Source organism: Sebastes fasciatus, chromosome 1, assembly GCF_043250625.1.
Source record: "Sebastes fasciatus isolate fSebFas1 chromosome 1, fSebFas1.pri, whole genome shotgun sequence".
Taxonomy (NCBI): domain Eukaryota; kingdom Metazoa; phylum Chordata; class Actinopteri; order Perciformes; family Sebastidae; genus Sebastes; species Sebastes fasciatus.
In genome coordinates, this window is record NC_133795.1 from 17755126 (window position 1) to 17771676 (window position 16551).

Sequence of the window (16551 nt, forward strand, 5' to 3'; positions counted from 1 at the left end):
CCTCACATCGATGCCCGGTGCTTGACAGTGGAGTGAGACGAGCGTCTCCTCCCAGGGTTTACCAGAGATACTACTAGGGGGTTATGCAACAGAAAATCAGAAATTATAACAAGTTCTTGTAAATGCGGTGTATTTATTATAACATTTATATAATTATCGTTTATGTGTTTTGTATGTATCAAAACCAAAATTATAAAAAAAGTCATATGTCATATGTCACATGTCGATAAAAGTCATAGTATAGATAAAAGTTATATATAGTATGTTGGAGTGAAAAAAATTCATACATATGTTAAAAAAAAGTCATATTATAGAATGAAGAAAAAAGTGACTAAAAAAGTCACAGTATAGTATGCTGAAAAAAATCAAAGTATATTATTTTGCAAAAAATTATAAAAAAGTAATATTATAGAATGACGAAAAAAGTGCTTAAAAAAATCACATTATATTATTTAGCAAAAAAATTATAATAAAGTCATATTATAGTTTGTCAAAAAAAGTCATAGTATATAGTATGTCATAATAAGTGATTAAAAAAGTCATAATATAGTATGTTGGAAAGAGTGATAAAAAAAGTAATATTATAGAATGACGAAAAAAGTGATTAAAAGTCATATATATATATATATATATATATATATATATATATATATATGGTCATAGTCATAGTCATGTTGAAAAAAATCACAGTATATTATTTCGCAAAAGAATTATAAAAAAGTCATATTATAGTATGTCGAAAAAAGTCATAGAATAGTATGTCATAAAAAGTGATTAAAGAAAGTCATATAAAGTCGTATGTTAAAAAAATCATAGTATATTATTTCCCCAAAAATTATAAAAAAGTCATACTATGTCGATAAATGTCATAGTATAGTATGTTGGAAAAATTTAAAAACTCATGGTATAGTATGTCGAAAAGAATGATAAAAAAAGTCACACTATACTATGTCAAAAAAAGTCATTATATTGTATGTCGAAAAAGGGATAAAAAAGTAATATTATAGAATGACGAAAAAAGAGATAAAAAACTTCCTAGTTCATCCTACTATAGTCAATCCCTTACTGTCAGTGGAGCAGTTCCATTCTCTATTAATGTTACAGTTGCCTCTGATTTCAGTAAATAATCTAATTTATGCAAAAATACAGGGCTGGCTGCATCAGGGTAAACATGAGTTTTCCCTTTAACCTGGTGGAAATTAGGACCCAGGGAAGACTGGGCTCTGGAAGGGGGACAGTGGAGTGTGTGTCTATTTGAAAGCAAAAAAAAGAAAGAAAAGAAAAACACCATCACACACAATACAATGTGTGACAGTCACTGCCATACACAGGACATGAATGAGAGAGCTACTGGAGGAGGGGGGGAGAGAGAGAGGAAGCATCATTTACCATCAGAAATCATCATGGATTCAGTGATCAGTACTTCTTTACCTGCAGATATACATGTGTGATAAGTCTGGACCTCTGGAGCCTCTATACAGAAGAACAAAACCTCAGAAACCCAGTTAACTGGACTTGATGATATAGATTTTCATTTGGAGGACTGTCTATTTTACTTTTTGGAAGAAAAAAAGAAATAAAGCTGGTTTGGGCCTACTGTATTGAAACATATGTGTGATTTCAATGGGAACTTTGTCAAGTCAAACATCTGGTTAACCCGTTTGGTCTGAACTGTACCACACAAACACAGAGTGGATCATGGGTAAGTCATTTTATGCATAATCAGTGTTGTTTCTTTTATGCTGTAATCTAGACGGAATTGATCAATTAATATGTTTTACCGCATAATGAGATAAGAAGGTATTGATATCAGCATATCATTGCATTCTCAGATAGGATGAATGTCCAGTATTAATATTTTTAAAAAACAAACAAACTTGTCTAGATAGATAGACTTTTGGAGAAAAAAAACATGTGACAAAGTGTAAAATGGTAAAAAATACAACCGTTGTCTTGAAACTGCATAAACAGTGATCTTTTAAAGATGGATGCAGGTGAAAGCCTTTTAAACTTTAACTCAGCACTTAGCACTCAGAAAGGACAGACTTGCATTTCTCCAATATTATATTAATAATATTTCCATACGTCCAACAAAAACTCACATGCACATTAGCTCTTGTTTACTCAGACTATCTGTCCTTTGGTGTAAAGTTTATCATATCGGTTTGCTACTCCTTTTTCATAGAGTCTGAAAAGAGAATTCACATATATAATGACAACAACAGTGGACTGCAGTTGGACCTAAAACAACTGGTAGCAAACAGCTGACTACTGAGGCGTGTCATTGCTTCTTGTTCCCACAACTCTTATCTTTAGCATCAGTGTAGAAAGGCCCTCAAGGTGGCCAATGCTGATTTCACATAAACAAGGCTGGTCATTGCTTTATTTTACTGTAAACGGTTTCCAAAGTGTATCTGTTTACACTGTAAACATGTGAGCAACTGCTAATATGTTTCCATTTAGGAATCAGTAGTCGACTGAAATATAATTGCGGTATATTTTTCAATTAATTAACATGATATTAAAGGAACAGTGTGTAACATTTCGGGGGATCTATTAGCAAAAATGAAATATAATATTCAAAACAATGTTTTAATTAGTGTATAATCACCTGAAACTAAGAGTCATTGTGTTTTTGTTAGCTTAGAATGAGCTCCTCATATCTACATCAAGCCCCCAGGAAGAGTGCTGGTTGTTGATGCCAGTTTTCGTAGTGGCCAAACGGCGGTACTACAACTTCCGTGTCCATCACGTGATGCCATTGGGCCCAGAAATACTTTTTCCCATAGACTTACATTGGAAAAGAGATGTCTGTAATTCAGCGGATAATGTTTTTTGAGGTAAATCAACTTCCCAGTATGAACACTCTAATAGCCCTTATTTAAATCATTAGGTCCAAAAAGTTGAAAAACGCATTAATAGCCAAATCCAGAGTTATTTCCCTTCCTCCGTTCATGTGAATGAGATCCAGACCGAGGCTGGAGTGAGGGCTGGGAGGCGGAGTTAGCAAGCCGTGACGACAGTGTAACATTGGGACCCCGTGACCGAGCCATGTGACCAAGCGGACGCTACTACACCTGCTCCATGGGCCAAATGGATGCGGAAGATCGCTGGAAGATCCGGGTTCTTCTTCCAGTCGGAAGTCGAGCTTTTTCGGCTTCATGCACCACTTTTATAGGAATGAACGGGGCCCCCCCTCCAACGCCGTATCCAGTAGGGAGCAGGTCCTCTTCGCACAGTCCGCCATGTTACTTTACCATGTTTCTACAGTAGCCCAAAATGGACAAACCAAACACTGGCTCTAGAGAGAGCCTTTTGCATTAACTGAAGGACACCGTAGTTTTCCGACATGCTTGTGAAGCTGCAGTAACGTGAGCCGCAGAGTGAAAAACCGTGGTACCACCAGCCGCCATTTGACCTAAAGTAGTGTTATTAAGGTAAGGATGGCCTTTAAGCGAGGCAGATAGCGTTACCAAGGTTTTGCACTCTGTGGCTCACGTTACCGCAGTCTTTGAAAAGAGTGGAGTGAGCGGAGGGGTGTTCAGTTGTTTGCAATCTGCAACCATGCCACTAGATGCCGCCAAATCCTACACACTGTACCTTTAAATAATCAGACCATGTGTTGCATCAGTATTCAACTATATTGAAGTATTACTACATATTATATGGGAATTGTTTTTCAATGGATAGATAAATGCACTTAAAAATATTTATAAATAACTGTTTTCTGTCTTCTCAACACAGGACATCCACATCTGAAGACATCTGATATACAAATGGAGGTTGTTAGTGAATAATGGCCGATAAGATTGGTCCCATGATAGCCTCTGTGCCAAATCACTCAGTGACAAATTTCACCTCTGCCCTATGGGAGCCCAATCCTACGGTTCCTGCCGAAGTGGGCGTCGTCACAAGCTCCCAGTCACAGATCAAAGACCTTTTTGGGTTGTTCTGCATGGTGACCCTTAACCTCATTGCATTGTTGGCCAACACTGGCGTGATGGTGGCCATTGCCCGCGCTCCTCACCTAAAGAGGTTTGCTTTTGTGTGTCACCTTTGTGCAGTAGACCTGCTGTGTGCCATCCTTCTCATGCCTTTGGGTATCATATCCAGCTCAGCGTTCTTTGGCACTGTGGTGTTTACTGTTCTGGAGTGTCAGGTTTACATCTTTCTCAATGTTTTTCTCATCTGTCTCTCCATTCTCACCATCACAGCCATCAGTGTGGAGCGTTACTTCTATATCGTACACCCCATGCGTTATGAAGTCAAGATGACCATCAACCTTGCTATTGGTGTCATGCTCCTAATCTGGGTTAAGTCAGTCCTCTTGGCTTTGATCACGCTGTTTGGATGGCCAGCCTATGGACATCAGAGCTCTATTGCAGCAGCACACTGCTCTCTCCACGCAAGCCACAGTCGTCTAAGAAGTGTATTTTCTGTGCTCTTCAGTGTGGTTTGTTTCCTGGTTCCTGCAGTGGTTATCTTTGCTGTTTACGGTGCCGTGTACAAGGTAGCTCGTTCTGCAGCCCTGCAGCAAGTCCCTGCCGTGCCAACATGGACAAATTCGAGCCCTGCTAAAAATCGCTCAGACTCCATCAACAGCGAGACCACCATGATCGCCACCACCCGTACTCTGCCCCAAAGACTATCTCCAAAGAGGGCCTTCAGTGGAGGAAAGGCTGCCCTTACTTTGGTATTCATTGTGGGTCAGTTCTTTGTTTGTTGGTTGCCATACTTCATCTTCCACCTGCAAATGTCTCTGACTGGCTCCATGCACAGCCCCGGGGACTTAGAGGAGGGTGTCACCTGGCTGGCCTACTCCTCCTTTGCAGTTAACCCGTTCTTCTACGGCATGTTGAACAGGCAGATCAGAGAAGAGCTGGTGAAGTTTCGGCGCTGCTGCTTGACCCAGCCGTCGGAGTTTGGGACATCCAGCCATGAGGGCTCCCTTCAAGAGAACTTCCTCCAGTTCATCCAGAGAACCACCAGCACAACTGAAAGCCCATCTAACTGTGCCAACTCCCGTCCCAAAAACAATACGGACCAGGGGATAAAAATCCCTGGACAAATACCTGAGGAGCACGCTTAGACATTGACCAACATGAGTTATGGACCACAGTGCTAATACTGTATATAGGCCATGTCAGTTTTTTACGTTAGCGGGAAATTTTTTCTTAACATATAGGTAAGCCTATCTTAAAACAATACTGACATGCCCGTATGTATATTGTGATGATTATTGGTCACTGTAATAATTCCTCCTGCCTATAGTGGCCACAAAGAGATCCATTATTTCAATGGAAGTGATGGAGGTCAAATTCCACAGTGACGGTACGTGTCCACAGGCTCCGTGCTTTCCACGCTCTCCATTCATTGTCTATGTAAGCAGCCGCGCAATGTATTCTGGTAGCGTGGCATCGCGATTGGAGAGACTAGGCATCACGACGCCCGCTCCTTATTTGCATGAAGTTGAGGGCTCCGCTACTTTATGCAAATCACGGGCGTCCGACGCGACTCGCCGCCTCTCGAAACTCCCGATAATCTTTTAAAATAAACGTTGTCGATCCAAAATAAAGACAGATTCAGCAACTGCGTGGCTTATTTCTCGCCTCAAATGTTTTCAGAAACACATTTCAGTGAACTATTTTCGTGAAATAAGAGAAGAAAGTTTCCAAACGAGCCTCCATACTGGTTCCGGTTTGAAAGCTGGGAGCAGCAGCCAACGGCGGGAAAGCGTTTGTCCAATCAGGAGCCGAGTGCCTTGTTTCTAGGGACAGCCCACCAAGCGTCCAATGTTGGGAAGCGTCGCGTCCCCTCGCGTTAAAAAACGCCCCTGTGGACACGTACCATGATTGTTTTAGGCAAAAATCCCCACTTGATTTGGATAACTACAACTGCTGAGCCTCATATTGTATTCAGCTGAATTTAAGGAGGTTTTTGGAACAATGACCAGTATGTGGCCAGTATGGACAGGTAGAACAATTACAGCAACCGATAATCCTTCCAAGGCACATACGGACATTACTGTCAGTGTTGTAGACAGACGTGAACACATGTGACCTTATCCTTTAAATACATCTTAAATGCCCAGTGCCTTTTATTGTCTAATTCAGGTAGGCTTTCTCATGTCAGGTCAAGGTGCTATGGCTGTAACATGAAATATTGAAAAAGTGATAAATGTTCCCCTGTGCATTTTACAATTGACTTGATTTTAATGATGTTTGTAGAAAAGGATTTATATGTTTATAAATGTGAAATAAAAATTTGGAGTGTGACTACAATAACAAGGTCTTGATTGGATGGATATTTAAATGTTTTATTGTATTTAATAAGGAACAATTTGTGTTCCATATAAACATGAGTTGTTCCACTGGATCCTTTTTTTATGTCAATAACAATTAATATTCAAATGTTGTATTGGTGACAGTTGAATTCAGTAAAGTATTGGATGCAAATGTTGCCAAGCAGTGGCAGGCCTATAACTAACACGGTTGCCTCTATAGTGTGACAAGCTCTCATGAATCTGAGAGACAATACCCCAGAGTTCCTGTGTGCAACAGATATGCTGATAGACGGTGAATGTCATCTGCTCCTGTCGTCATGGAAATTGAGTGAGCCTGTGACTCACATAGCAACGAGCACCTTTAGGCTGGATGTATGCTTTAGCTTCAAATCCTGATGGGAGTCTACCAATTCTGCTTTTCACATGCATACTGATAACACAAGGCCTATACGTTCAGATAGAGGCTCATTAACATGTGAATAGAGACTGAGGGCAAGGTACCACAAGTCCCTGCAAATATGGACTGCTATAATGGTGACATGGGTACGGTGACGCGTACGAGATAGTGAATTTACAATGGAAATCACTACTGGGAATTGATAATGCTCTGAGAGTGGCAACAAAGTGCTGTTTTATGGCCTCTGCTGTTTGTATTAGGCTTTCAAAAACAGCGGTCATGGCGGTTAAAAAACAATAGTGTAGTTAAAGCAAATAACGGCAAACAGCATTTTGCTGTATGGATGTCACTAACTGAAGTATACACCACTGGTTGTGTACTTAATACTTTGAGGTGAATACTGCAATAGCTTTCGTACCAGGAGGATACGTGTACATAAACAGACACCCAACACAGAAACATGCTGTGACTTTTTTTAAACATATGTATGTTTGTTTCTCTCCTTGCCTCCTCTCATATAATTTTCTCCTTGGAAATGTCTCGCCACTAAATAACGAGAACGGCATTATTTATCCAGTATCTCAGAATTCAGAACTTGACAGCTGCTGGCAACATGAGGTAATAAAAACGACAACGTGCATGCTGAGATTTGAATTTCATTAACCCTTGTGTCGGTTGTGTGTCTATACAATGATAAAAAAAAAGGGTTAGAACAAAATAGCTGGTTCTAGATACAGCATTTGTAAAACCAAACATCAGTGAATACAAATTAGGAAACAGTGTGGATGACCATCATATCGCTTTGTGTGACCTGTCTGAAGGACTTTTCAATCACTATCCATCACATTGCAATTCACCACATTCAAAGCTCTGCATTTTACGACATCATTTGTTAAATTAAAACAGATTAGAAAGACATGAGCATGTTGCTTCAGAAACATCTGGAAGGACAGGTATGGCTGTTGGAGCTCAGCACTTTGATTTCCCCTTTGCAAATCTAATCACGTGTTGGGTAGGAAATTGTTGTTTCTTGTGTCTTGTATCATTTTTCAATGGTGCCTATTAATCAAGAGAGGATTTGCCTGTGTCTTTGCTGGCATTCATTCATAATGTGTGGATCCGTTGCACTGTCTCGGTCTGGAAATTTAATTTCAGATGTCTAAGTGTGGTTTATACACGGCACGGATCACAGAAGACAGCAGGAATAAAGATCATCCACTGAGCCAGGTATTTTTGTAGAGGGTTTTAGACAAGAATTGTAATCTTATCAGGCCGAATTACAGCAAAGGAAAGAGCATTCGCTCCAGAGTCGAGTCACAAGTCATTAGGCAGGTTAGGGATAACCTGCTTTAAGACAACATACAAGACTCCTGCATGGCAGCATACACATTTTGATTTCTCCGGCAGTTGGCGAGAAAATAAAAATCAAGTCATCCAAAACCCAGTCAGTAAAAGCCTGATTGTTCAAATTGTAATCAATTATTAAATAATGTTTATAATAAAGTCATTGTCGATAAATGTTTAGGTAAATATTGGGGTAATTGGGCAGTAATTCCAAAGAAATTTCAAATAGGTTACTTGCTAATTATCACCCAATTACCATGAAATTTGCAGACCTGTAAAATGAAATGTTACCTTCTGTGGTTAGTCAGGTAACACCAGAGGACAATCTTATTGACAAGCTTATTGATTATTAACATAACCATTGTCCACTTCATCTGGACCTGTGACCTACAGACTCGGGATAGATTTCAAGATTAAATGCTTACATACCGCATCCAACCAGGAATTATGACTAGGCATGCATGCAGAATAGGAAAAATATCTGTATTACGCGTCATGTTATTTGTGACATTTGGATCTTAACAATATGCAATACCACAGCACATTTCATTGTGATGAATAAAGCATCACCATCAATACCATCAGTTTTATTAAAGATGTTAGATAAGTAGAAATTATATTACCATGAAAAGTATACAGATATTTCTATTTCACCAAACCACCAGTACAACCACTACAAACCAGTGCTTACATTTGTCTTCTGCTGGTTCAAAAAGCCTACATTGTTTTTATTCTTTCATTCAATTCATGATACAAAAATGTATTTAAATTTATATTTTACAGACCAGTATATTTGCCTGTTGAAAACCAAACTAGCATCTGTTAAGTAGAGGATCTACAGACCTCACACTCAATCACAACACAATATCGAGGGCTCTTCATCACCGTGGTTTCCACAAACACAGCATTAATCATCAGCTAATCAGACTCTACTACCGCTGCAATGCTGATGCGATTGGGAACACAAGCACTTTGGTATTATTAGAAGCAATGAGCACGGAGAGAAAATCAGCTATTTTGGCACATGCAAATGGAAGATGCATCTGATTTAAGCATCAGTGATGAACAATGAGAATTTATTTTAAATACAAAGACAAACCATGGCCAACAGAGTGTGCTATATAGCAGTGAATTCTCTTCTCTCCTCTCTGATGAGAAGGCTTCTAGGAATTTTCAACAAAGTGAGATAGGCTACATGTTGTCTGTTAAGTGTGTGGTCATGCTCTTTTCAAAATGTGAATGACGTCTCAATGTACATAAGATATTGGAGTCAGGCTGCTGCTGCTTGTGGATTATTGTCTCTCACATCGCATATTCTTTATGATTTATACTGTGAACTTTTGCACATCATAAAAAGTAATAGTATATTATGTCATAAAAAGTCATAGTATAGTATGTCATAAAACAGTGATAAATGCCATAAGAAGTCATAGTATAGTATGTCATAAAAACGCATGAAAACGTGATAAATGTCATAAAAAGTCATAAAAAAGTGATAAATGTCACAAAAAGTGATGTCATAAATATTCATAGTATAGTATGTCAGAAAAAATTGATGTCATAAAATGTCTTTGAATAATATGCCGTAAAAAATGTCATAATATAGTACGTCATAAAAAAGTAATTAAGTCATAAATGTCATAAAAACTCATAGTATAGTATGTCTAAAATAAAAATCTAGTGAATACAGTCAAACATCTAGCAGCTAAAGAGCCTGATATTATATCGCAAAACAGAGCTAAATTGGTTGGTGGAGATTACACTTCCATCCATCAGGTGGATAGAAACATGACGCCAAATAAATAATACCGTAATGTCCATAACTGCTGGATATGCAACTGGTTGCTAACAAGTTCATATCAACTTTACAAGGTGATAATACTGTATGTGAGTGCTGTGTCCATGTGGGACCAACAATCTGTTAATGCAGGTTAAGATCTTTATCAGATTAGTTGATATTGTCTTTTCTTTAGGAATGTGGTGTTCATATTCCTAAATACATTCACTTTAATGACCCGAATGAATGAAGCTGTTGAAGTGCAGAGAACTCTGTTCTTAATGGGTCAAAACTGCCAACTCTGCCTTCATGGTGAGAGGTCTGTATAACCATGACAGTGCCAAAATAATCCCCCTGATCATCCTCCCTCCTTCAATATTTAAGAAGGAAGTGAAGGTTGATTAGCGATGGCCATTTCTCATGCAGGTCTTAATGAGACTTTACATGAAGTGAGTCACATGGAAAATGTCACTACAGACAAGCCTTTAAAAGGCAATAAGGAGCAAAGCAGTCAGCGATCCACTATGTTCCACCTGGGTGTCAGCGACAAGCTCGCAGAGGTTTGGGTGGTAAGCCATCCTCCTGCTACGCCCTGCTCATCCTCCATATTTCCAATGGCATGACCACAGCCTTCAACAGAGCCAGAACAGAGCTCAACTTAGTGGAAATGGAGGACCAGAGATTAAAAGACATGAGGCCAGCTGAGGAACTGATGGAAGTCACAGTGGATGTACAATCTGAAGATCTGAATTCCACCCACAGCTACACAAGGCCTCTGATTCAGGACAGGGATCCCAAAGGAATCAACAAGAGTCTTAAGGTAACGAGTGAGCACTGTCACTGGGGTTTAATCAACATAAGCCTTTACAGAGAACACACAGCACAGGCCACAAGCTGAGGTGCATCATATTTGGGTCTGGAGAAACAGAGAACTTGACAGGTCAGTAAAATAAACAAAGCCGCTGTGCATGCTCTGCGTAGTCCTCCTGTCTCTATTGCCGCACATGTATCACTGATAATGCAAAGCTGAACTGAAACAGAAATCTATACATGGTTTTAGCGATTTTTTTGGGGGGGAGGAATGAGTCATGATGATGATGATAAATGCAATTTAGAAATAAAGCTTTTTGTTAAGTACAAATGTTTATCTAGGCCAATGACTTTCATTTTTGTTCTCAGGTAATATAAGACTACCAACTTAATAATGTGGTGAATATCAATATGCTGCATAACACTGACCTCAAGTGGACATGATCATACACACATTTATATTTCTGCCTGTTGATAAGATCCTGTACAAGTGATGAAAATGCAATTAAAAACGTCTCTGTGCAGTATGTTTGCATGCATTACCGATCATTCTTAGTCTGCGTGTCAAGATTTTGTAATATATAGCCTCCACGCCTACACATCCAACCCCCCAGTTCTTAGCTACTATATTTTACACGCTTGAGAAAAACTGTCTCTGGAAATCACTTACAGTGTCTCTGTGTGTGTCTTGAGGTCACGTTTGAGGATGTGATTGCAGAGCCTCCCTCGGTGCGGAGCTTTGATAAAGTGTGGTTGTGGAGTCACGCCCTGTTTGAGGTGTCCAGACTGTGGATCTACCGCCTCATCTCCCTCCTTCTGGCAGTGCCGGTCTCACTGGCAGCAGGGATCCTCTTCGCTTTGCTCAGCTGCCTTCACATCTGGTAGGACTGTTGTCACACTGAGATGAGATAGACTTACAGGCATGGATGAACTGCTAAATGTTTTTGTGGTAAATAAGGATAATTTAGTAGGTAGTTAATTAGTTAGAATGAGTTAATTAGTTGAATGTTTTTTCCCCCAATGAGAACAGTTTTAGGAGTGTAGAAGAATTTGTTGAAGAAAATGTTTTTATCAACAAGATGAGCTCATGTTTTGTCCACTTCCCCGTATCTCTCCAGGTTAATCATGCCCTGTGTGCAGCTCCTTCTCATCAACATGAACTGGGTTCAGACTGTGTGGGGCAGCATGCTGAACATCCTCATCAGCCCCTTATTTACCAGTATTGGAAAGAGCTGTGGTCGAATCACCATTCATCTGACCGAAGACCGATAGAAAAACACACTGTGTATGAGTAAATGTTTGGTTAAAACAGAGAAAAAGCAAGTGCTAACAAATTGCATACTAATTCCAGGTAAATTATAAATCATAATTGAATTATAATTGCCTTATTATTTTGCATTATTTCTCACCTGGCATGATATCTGGCATGCTGTCATATACAGCTCTGGAAAAAATTAAGAGACCACTTCAAAATGATCAGTTTCTCTGGTTTTACTATTTATTGGTATGTGTTTGAGTAAAATTAGATTTTTTGTTTTATTCTATAAACTACTGACAACATTTCTCCCAAATTTCAAATAAAAATATTGTCATTTAGAGCATTTATTTGCAAAAAAATGACAACTGGTCAAAATAACAAAAAAGATGCAGTGTTTTCAGATCTGGAATAATGCAAAGAAAACAAGTTCATATTAATTTTTAAACAACACAATACTAATGTTTTAACTTAGGAAGAGTTCATAAATCAATATATGGTGGAATAACCTTGATTTACAATCACAGCTTTCATGTGTCTTGGCATGCTCTCCACCAGTCTTTCACAATGCTGTTGGGTGACTTTATGCCACTCCTGGCGCAAAGATTCAAGCAGCTGGGCTTTGTTTGAGGGCTTGTGACCATCCATCTTCCTCTTGATCACATTCCAGAGGTTTTCAATGGGATTCAAGTCTGGAGATTGGGCTGGCCATGACACAGTTTGATCACATAACATAAATCTCATGAAACTGGTTACTGAGCATGTTTCACTTGCATTGGAAAACGTCTCTGAAGTGTAACAGTTAAAGATTCTTTTGGTCCATTCATTTAAGTTCAAGTTTGATCCTTTGTAGTGGTCAGTTGTAGCTTGCTTCAGTCAGATAAGGCAGTGTCAAGTCAGTTTCAGTTTGTGCCCTTAGGTTTGTCAAATAGTAAGACGTGGGCTTTAACAGTCCTACCACACTGCTGTACTCAAATGATGGGATTGAAGGACTGGGTGGTCTCATCTCCTCCTCCGGGCAAAATGTGATCTTAGTCCACCTCCACTGGGTAAGGAGATGATCGGGTTCAAGGTTGGCTCGCTCTCTCTGTCGTCAAGGAGAATACAAAATCTTAAGAGTATTTCCAGGGAATCTCAAAACCTAGCCTGTGTAAAAACAAGACTATTACTAGCTATATTGAATCATGAAATATCAACCCTACATGGCCATAACGGATATTACGGCAAAATTCTCAATAACAGAATAGCAATTAACATTATATGATTTTCCTATTTTTTTTTTTTACTGTGCAGCATCTCTCATATAGAATAGTATACCCCTTTTTACACAATCATGAATTATTTTTCAGCTTTTTAATTAACCATGAATTATGATTATTAAACATTTAACCATGATATTGGCATGTGTGTTTCTTATTAAATCATGAACAGCACATTATACATCTAACATACCTCATGTTCTTATACTCAAGGTTATAGTTTAAGTGCACATATCCAGTAGTTATTATTATAAACACTGGCAGTGCAAAACTGGCAACCACACAAAAGTTAGAAAAGTAATCAGATCCAGCATCAAAAGTAAAAGAATGGAGCTACGACTCATATTTTATATCAGGTTATCAATGCAGAAACATGCTTCTTTAACACTCCCCATATCACAGCAGTAAATATAATCAGGGTCTAAAATTAAGTTTTTTCCTCACGTGCCACTGTGGCAGGTCACTGAACATTTCTACTAGCCACACAACTGTGTTGTCTGCCACTTCGGAAATCTATGTAGAACGCTTTAGAATTGTAAACACTAGGACTGTGTATCAGCAATAACCTGGCGATACGATACGTATCATGATACAAGGGTTACGATTCAAAATATTGCGATATACTGCGGTACTGTAAAGCAAGGCAATATATCGCGATTTTCAAAAAATCTAATTTTAAGAAAGCTGTCATAGTATAAAAAACACACCACCGTGTGCATAAAATCTGAGCAATCGGAATTGTAGGATCTACATTTGCATTTATCACAGACGGCACATATCTTTGCAAATAAAATAAAGTAAATGCATGTAAACTATTAATTAGAATTCAATACAGAGTTTTTGAGAATTGATAGATACAGTATCACAAAAAACATAATATTGCAATACTCCATATTTTCTTCCACCTCTAGTAAACACTGAGTCAGTGGTAATAGACAGTAGAAATATGGATCATGTAACCTTAATCCCTGACTATATTTAATTCAGGAATTGCTTTTTAAAAATAACATTTCTTAATATAAGGAATCTGCCATGGTGACATTTTTACCTGCCAAAGCCAACATTTACCCTGTGTTTGGCAGGTGGCAGGTGCTAATTTCATTCCCTGAATATAATATCAAGCTCATATAGCAGCTCAGCATAGTCGACACACAAAACACTCGCTTATAGTTAAAAACTAGCCCAACTCAGCTAAACTCACCAAAAGTGTTGATATATCCTAGCGCACAGGACCTCGAGTCACCTCGTTCACTTCACACAAGTTTCATCTCAAGGTACGCTTAGCAAAGTTATCTAGGTACATAGCAACGTTGTTTTAGTTGAACTAGTTTCTAACTGGAGTAGCAGTCGTCTGCTCGTGTTGTTTATCTTCTACCAGGTACTGTCGAACGTCTACCTGGAGGGGGCGGGACTTATTCCCCTTGTCCAATTGGAAGTCTGCATTGCCTTATATAGCCAATAAGAATCAAGTCTGAGCAAAAGTACTCTGACTGACATATTAAAGTTTAGCAACAGAAAATAATATTGTAAATTAAATAATCTTACAGAGCCAAAAACTCTACTAGGTTACAGAACTACATTAGTATGAATTTAAATAATATAAATGTGAAGTACACTGTGTGATTAGTTTAACTAGGTCAGGGGTCAGCAACCTTTACTATCATGTGCCTCTGTGTCCTTCGGTGCTCCTAACCAACAACCAATCAGAGCCGAGCTGGGGCCTGCCGTCTCTGAGCAGCTGTCAATCACTCGCAAACTCCGATCAAACGGACAAACTAAGGAGCGCTGATCAAATATGAATCAATATTCTGTTACTGTAATGCCTATTTCTCACCTCAAATGTTTTCAGAAAGATATTGTAGTGTACTGTTTAGCTGTAAAATGAGGAAAGTTTGTGACCCGGCAGCCATGTTGAGATCAGTTGAGGAAATACCAAGCACCGCCCACCAGCCGGAGCAAAGTTTCTAATTTTACAGCTGAACAGTACACTACAAGATGTTTCTGAAAACATCTGAGGCGAGAAATAGGCATTACAATTGCAGGACTATTTCTTGGCCGGGCGCAGTTGCTTCCTGCAGTCTTGTCACATGAGGGTGGTATCAATATTCTGATCTAACTCATTTCCCCAAAATGGACACCATTGAGGATTTAATGAAAAATGTACCTGTGACAAATTACTGCTATTAAGGTATGTAACAACATTACTTTGAAATGGTAAATAATACAAATCATTTTCTATGTGTCAAGTAACACAGCACTGTTCACTAAACTAGCCTGAGTTACTGATACCCACTCTTACCATTATATTATGACTCTAAGTATAGGTCTGAGAGCCCAGTGTGTCTGTCTACATCAAATGAAAGACAGGAGCCAGTGCACTCTCAACTGATTGCATTGACACCCATAGAGGTATGCCCAGTGACTGCCCACCATGACTCTCTGCTGAGCTATTTCTGTCCGTCTGCCTCCATGCCTAACAGGCCTCAACCCTCTCCATACTCCTCTAATTGGGTTGTCTCTCTGGATCACATGCACTCGGATCCCATTCCACCCCTCCCACTTCGTCCCTGTCTCTGCCACCAGGGAACCGGGGCAAGAAATGCCAATCCCTGCTCCAAACTCTTGCTTCCTGTTCTGCTCTTACACCCCACTGACTGAGATAAATAGCAACAGAGATCTGGGGGGGCTGGAAGACCTTACACCAGTTTTCATAGGCGGCTCCTCCTCTTCCCCCTCTTTTTGGCAGCACCACGCTGTGTGTTTATGCGACCTGCTGATATAGAAAGCTATGACGGATAGCAACAACTGCGCAGCTTAAGGAAGACTGAATCAGAGTTTATTTTTGGGCACTATTGGATTTTATGTAGCTATTTGGCCTTGCTAAAACCAGAAATAACTGGAATAAGAGGCCCAGGACCCAACGTGTGTGAACTCTCTCTATTGTGCACCACTAAGACTGTGAAACATTTAACCACTTTATTGCTATGAAAGCAAACACCTTCATTAGAATATAACAGCGGATTAAATATTTCAATTTTCCACCTCCAATGACTGAATTACATTTTCCTTAATGTTCATTCTTTTATATGGTTTGAGGCGTTCCATCCGCAATGAAACATTAGCATCTGAAAATACATTTACCATGCAATAAAGGCAAATCTCTCCTAATAAACCCTGCAAATTAAACAACAAAATAACACAGGCTCCGTTTTACAATAAATATGTTGAGAAATAAAACAAAACCATTAGAAAAACTCTGATAATTACACTTCTTGGTGCAGCACAGTACTACTTACTACTACTACTACTACTACTACTACTACTTACTTACTACTCGACAGAGTGTTTGTCAACTGTAGGGTTATAGTGACGGAAGAGGCACAGTGGTGGCATAATGTCAAAAAATAAGGTGACATCTACTAACAA

At 39.1% G+C, this 16551-nt stretch overlaps 2 protein-coding genes across 2 annotated transcripts; both read left to right on the forward strand.

Annotated features, from left to right (window-relative positions):
* Positions 1 to 986: 986 nt before the first annotated feature.
* On the forward strand, positions 987 to 5323 carry gpr61l (G protein-coupled receptor 61-like). The gene is made up of 2 exons (XM_074634365.1): positions 987 to 1702; positions 3745 to 5323. Exon 2 carries the CDS (start codon positions 3797 to 3799, stop codon positions 5087 to 5089), a length of 1293 nt encoding a protein of 430 aa, XP_074490466.1. The 5' UTR covers positions 987 to 1702; positions 3745 to 3796; the 3' UTR covers positions 5090 to 5323.
* A 5097-nt stretch (positions 5324 to 10420) lies between these two features.
* Positions 10421 to 11883, forward strand: LOC141767181 (caveolin-2-like). The gene is made up of 3 exons (XM_074634367.1): positions 10421 to 10621; positions 11305 to 11492; positions 11730 to 11883. The coding sequence occupies exons 1-3, from the start codon at positions 10421 to 10423 to the stop codon at positions 11881 to 11883; spliced, it is 543 nt and encodes a 180-aa protein (XP_074490468.1).
* Positions 11884 to 16551: the final 4668 nt, after the last annotated feature.

What these genes read in the sequence shown, in the direction of transcription:
- gpr61l (XM_074634365.1), top strand. Translation starts at nt 3,797, where the DNA reads ATGGCCGATAAGATTGGTCCCATGATAGCCTCTGTGCCAAATCACTCA.
- LOC141767181 (XM_074634367.1), top strand. Translation starts at nt 10,421, where the DNA reads ATGACCACAGCCTTCAACAGAGCCAGAACAGAGCTCAACTTAGTGGAA. An exon ending in GAATCAACAAGAGTCTTAAG is followed by an intron (nt 10,622 to 11,304) that starts GTAACGAGTGAG and finishes GTGTGTCTTGAG; the next exon opens with GTCACGTTTGAGGATGTGAT. An exon ending in CTCAGCTGCCTTCACATCTG is followed by an intron (nt 11,493 to 11,729) that starts GTAGGACTGTTG and finishes GTATCTCTCCAG; the next exon opens with GTTAATCATGCCCTGTGTGC.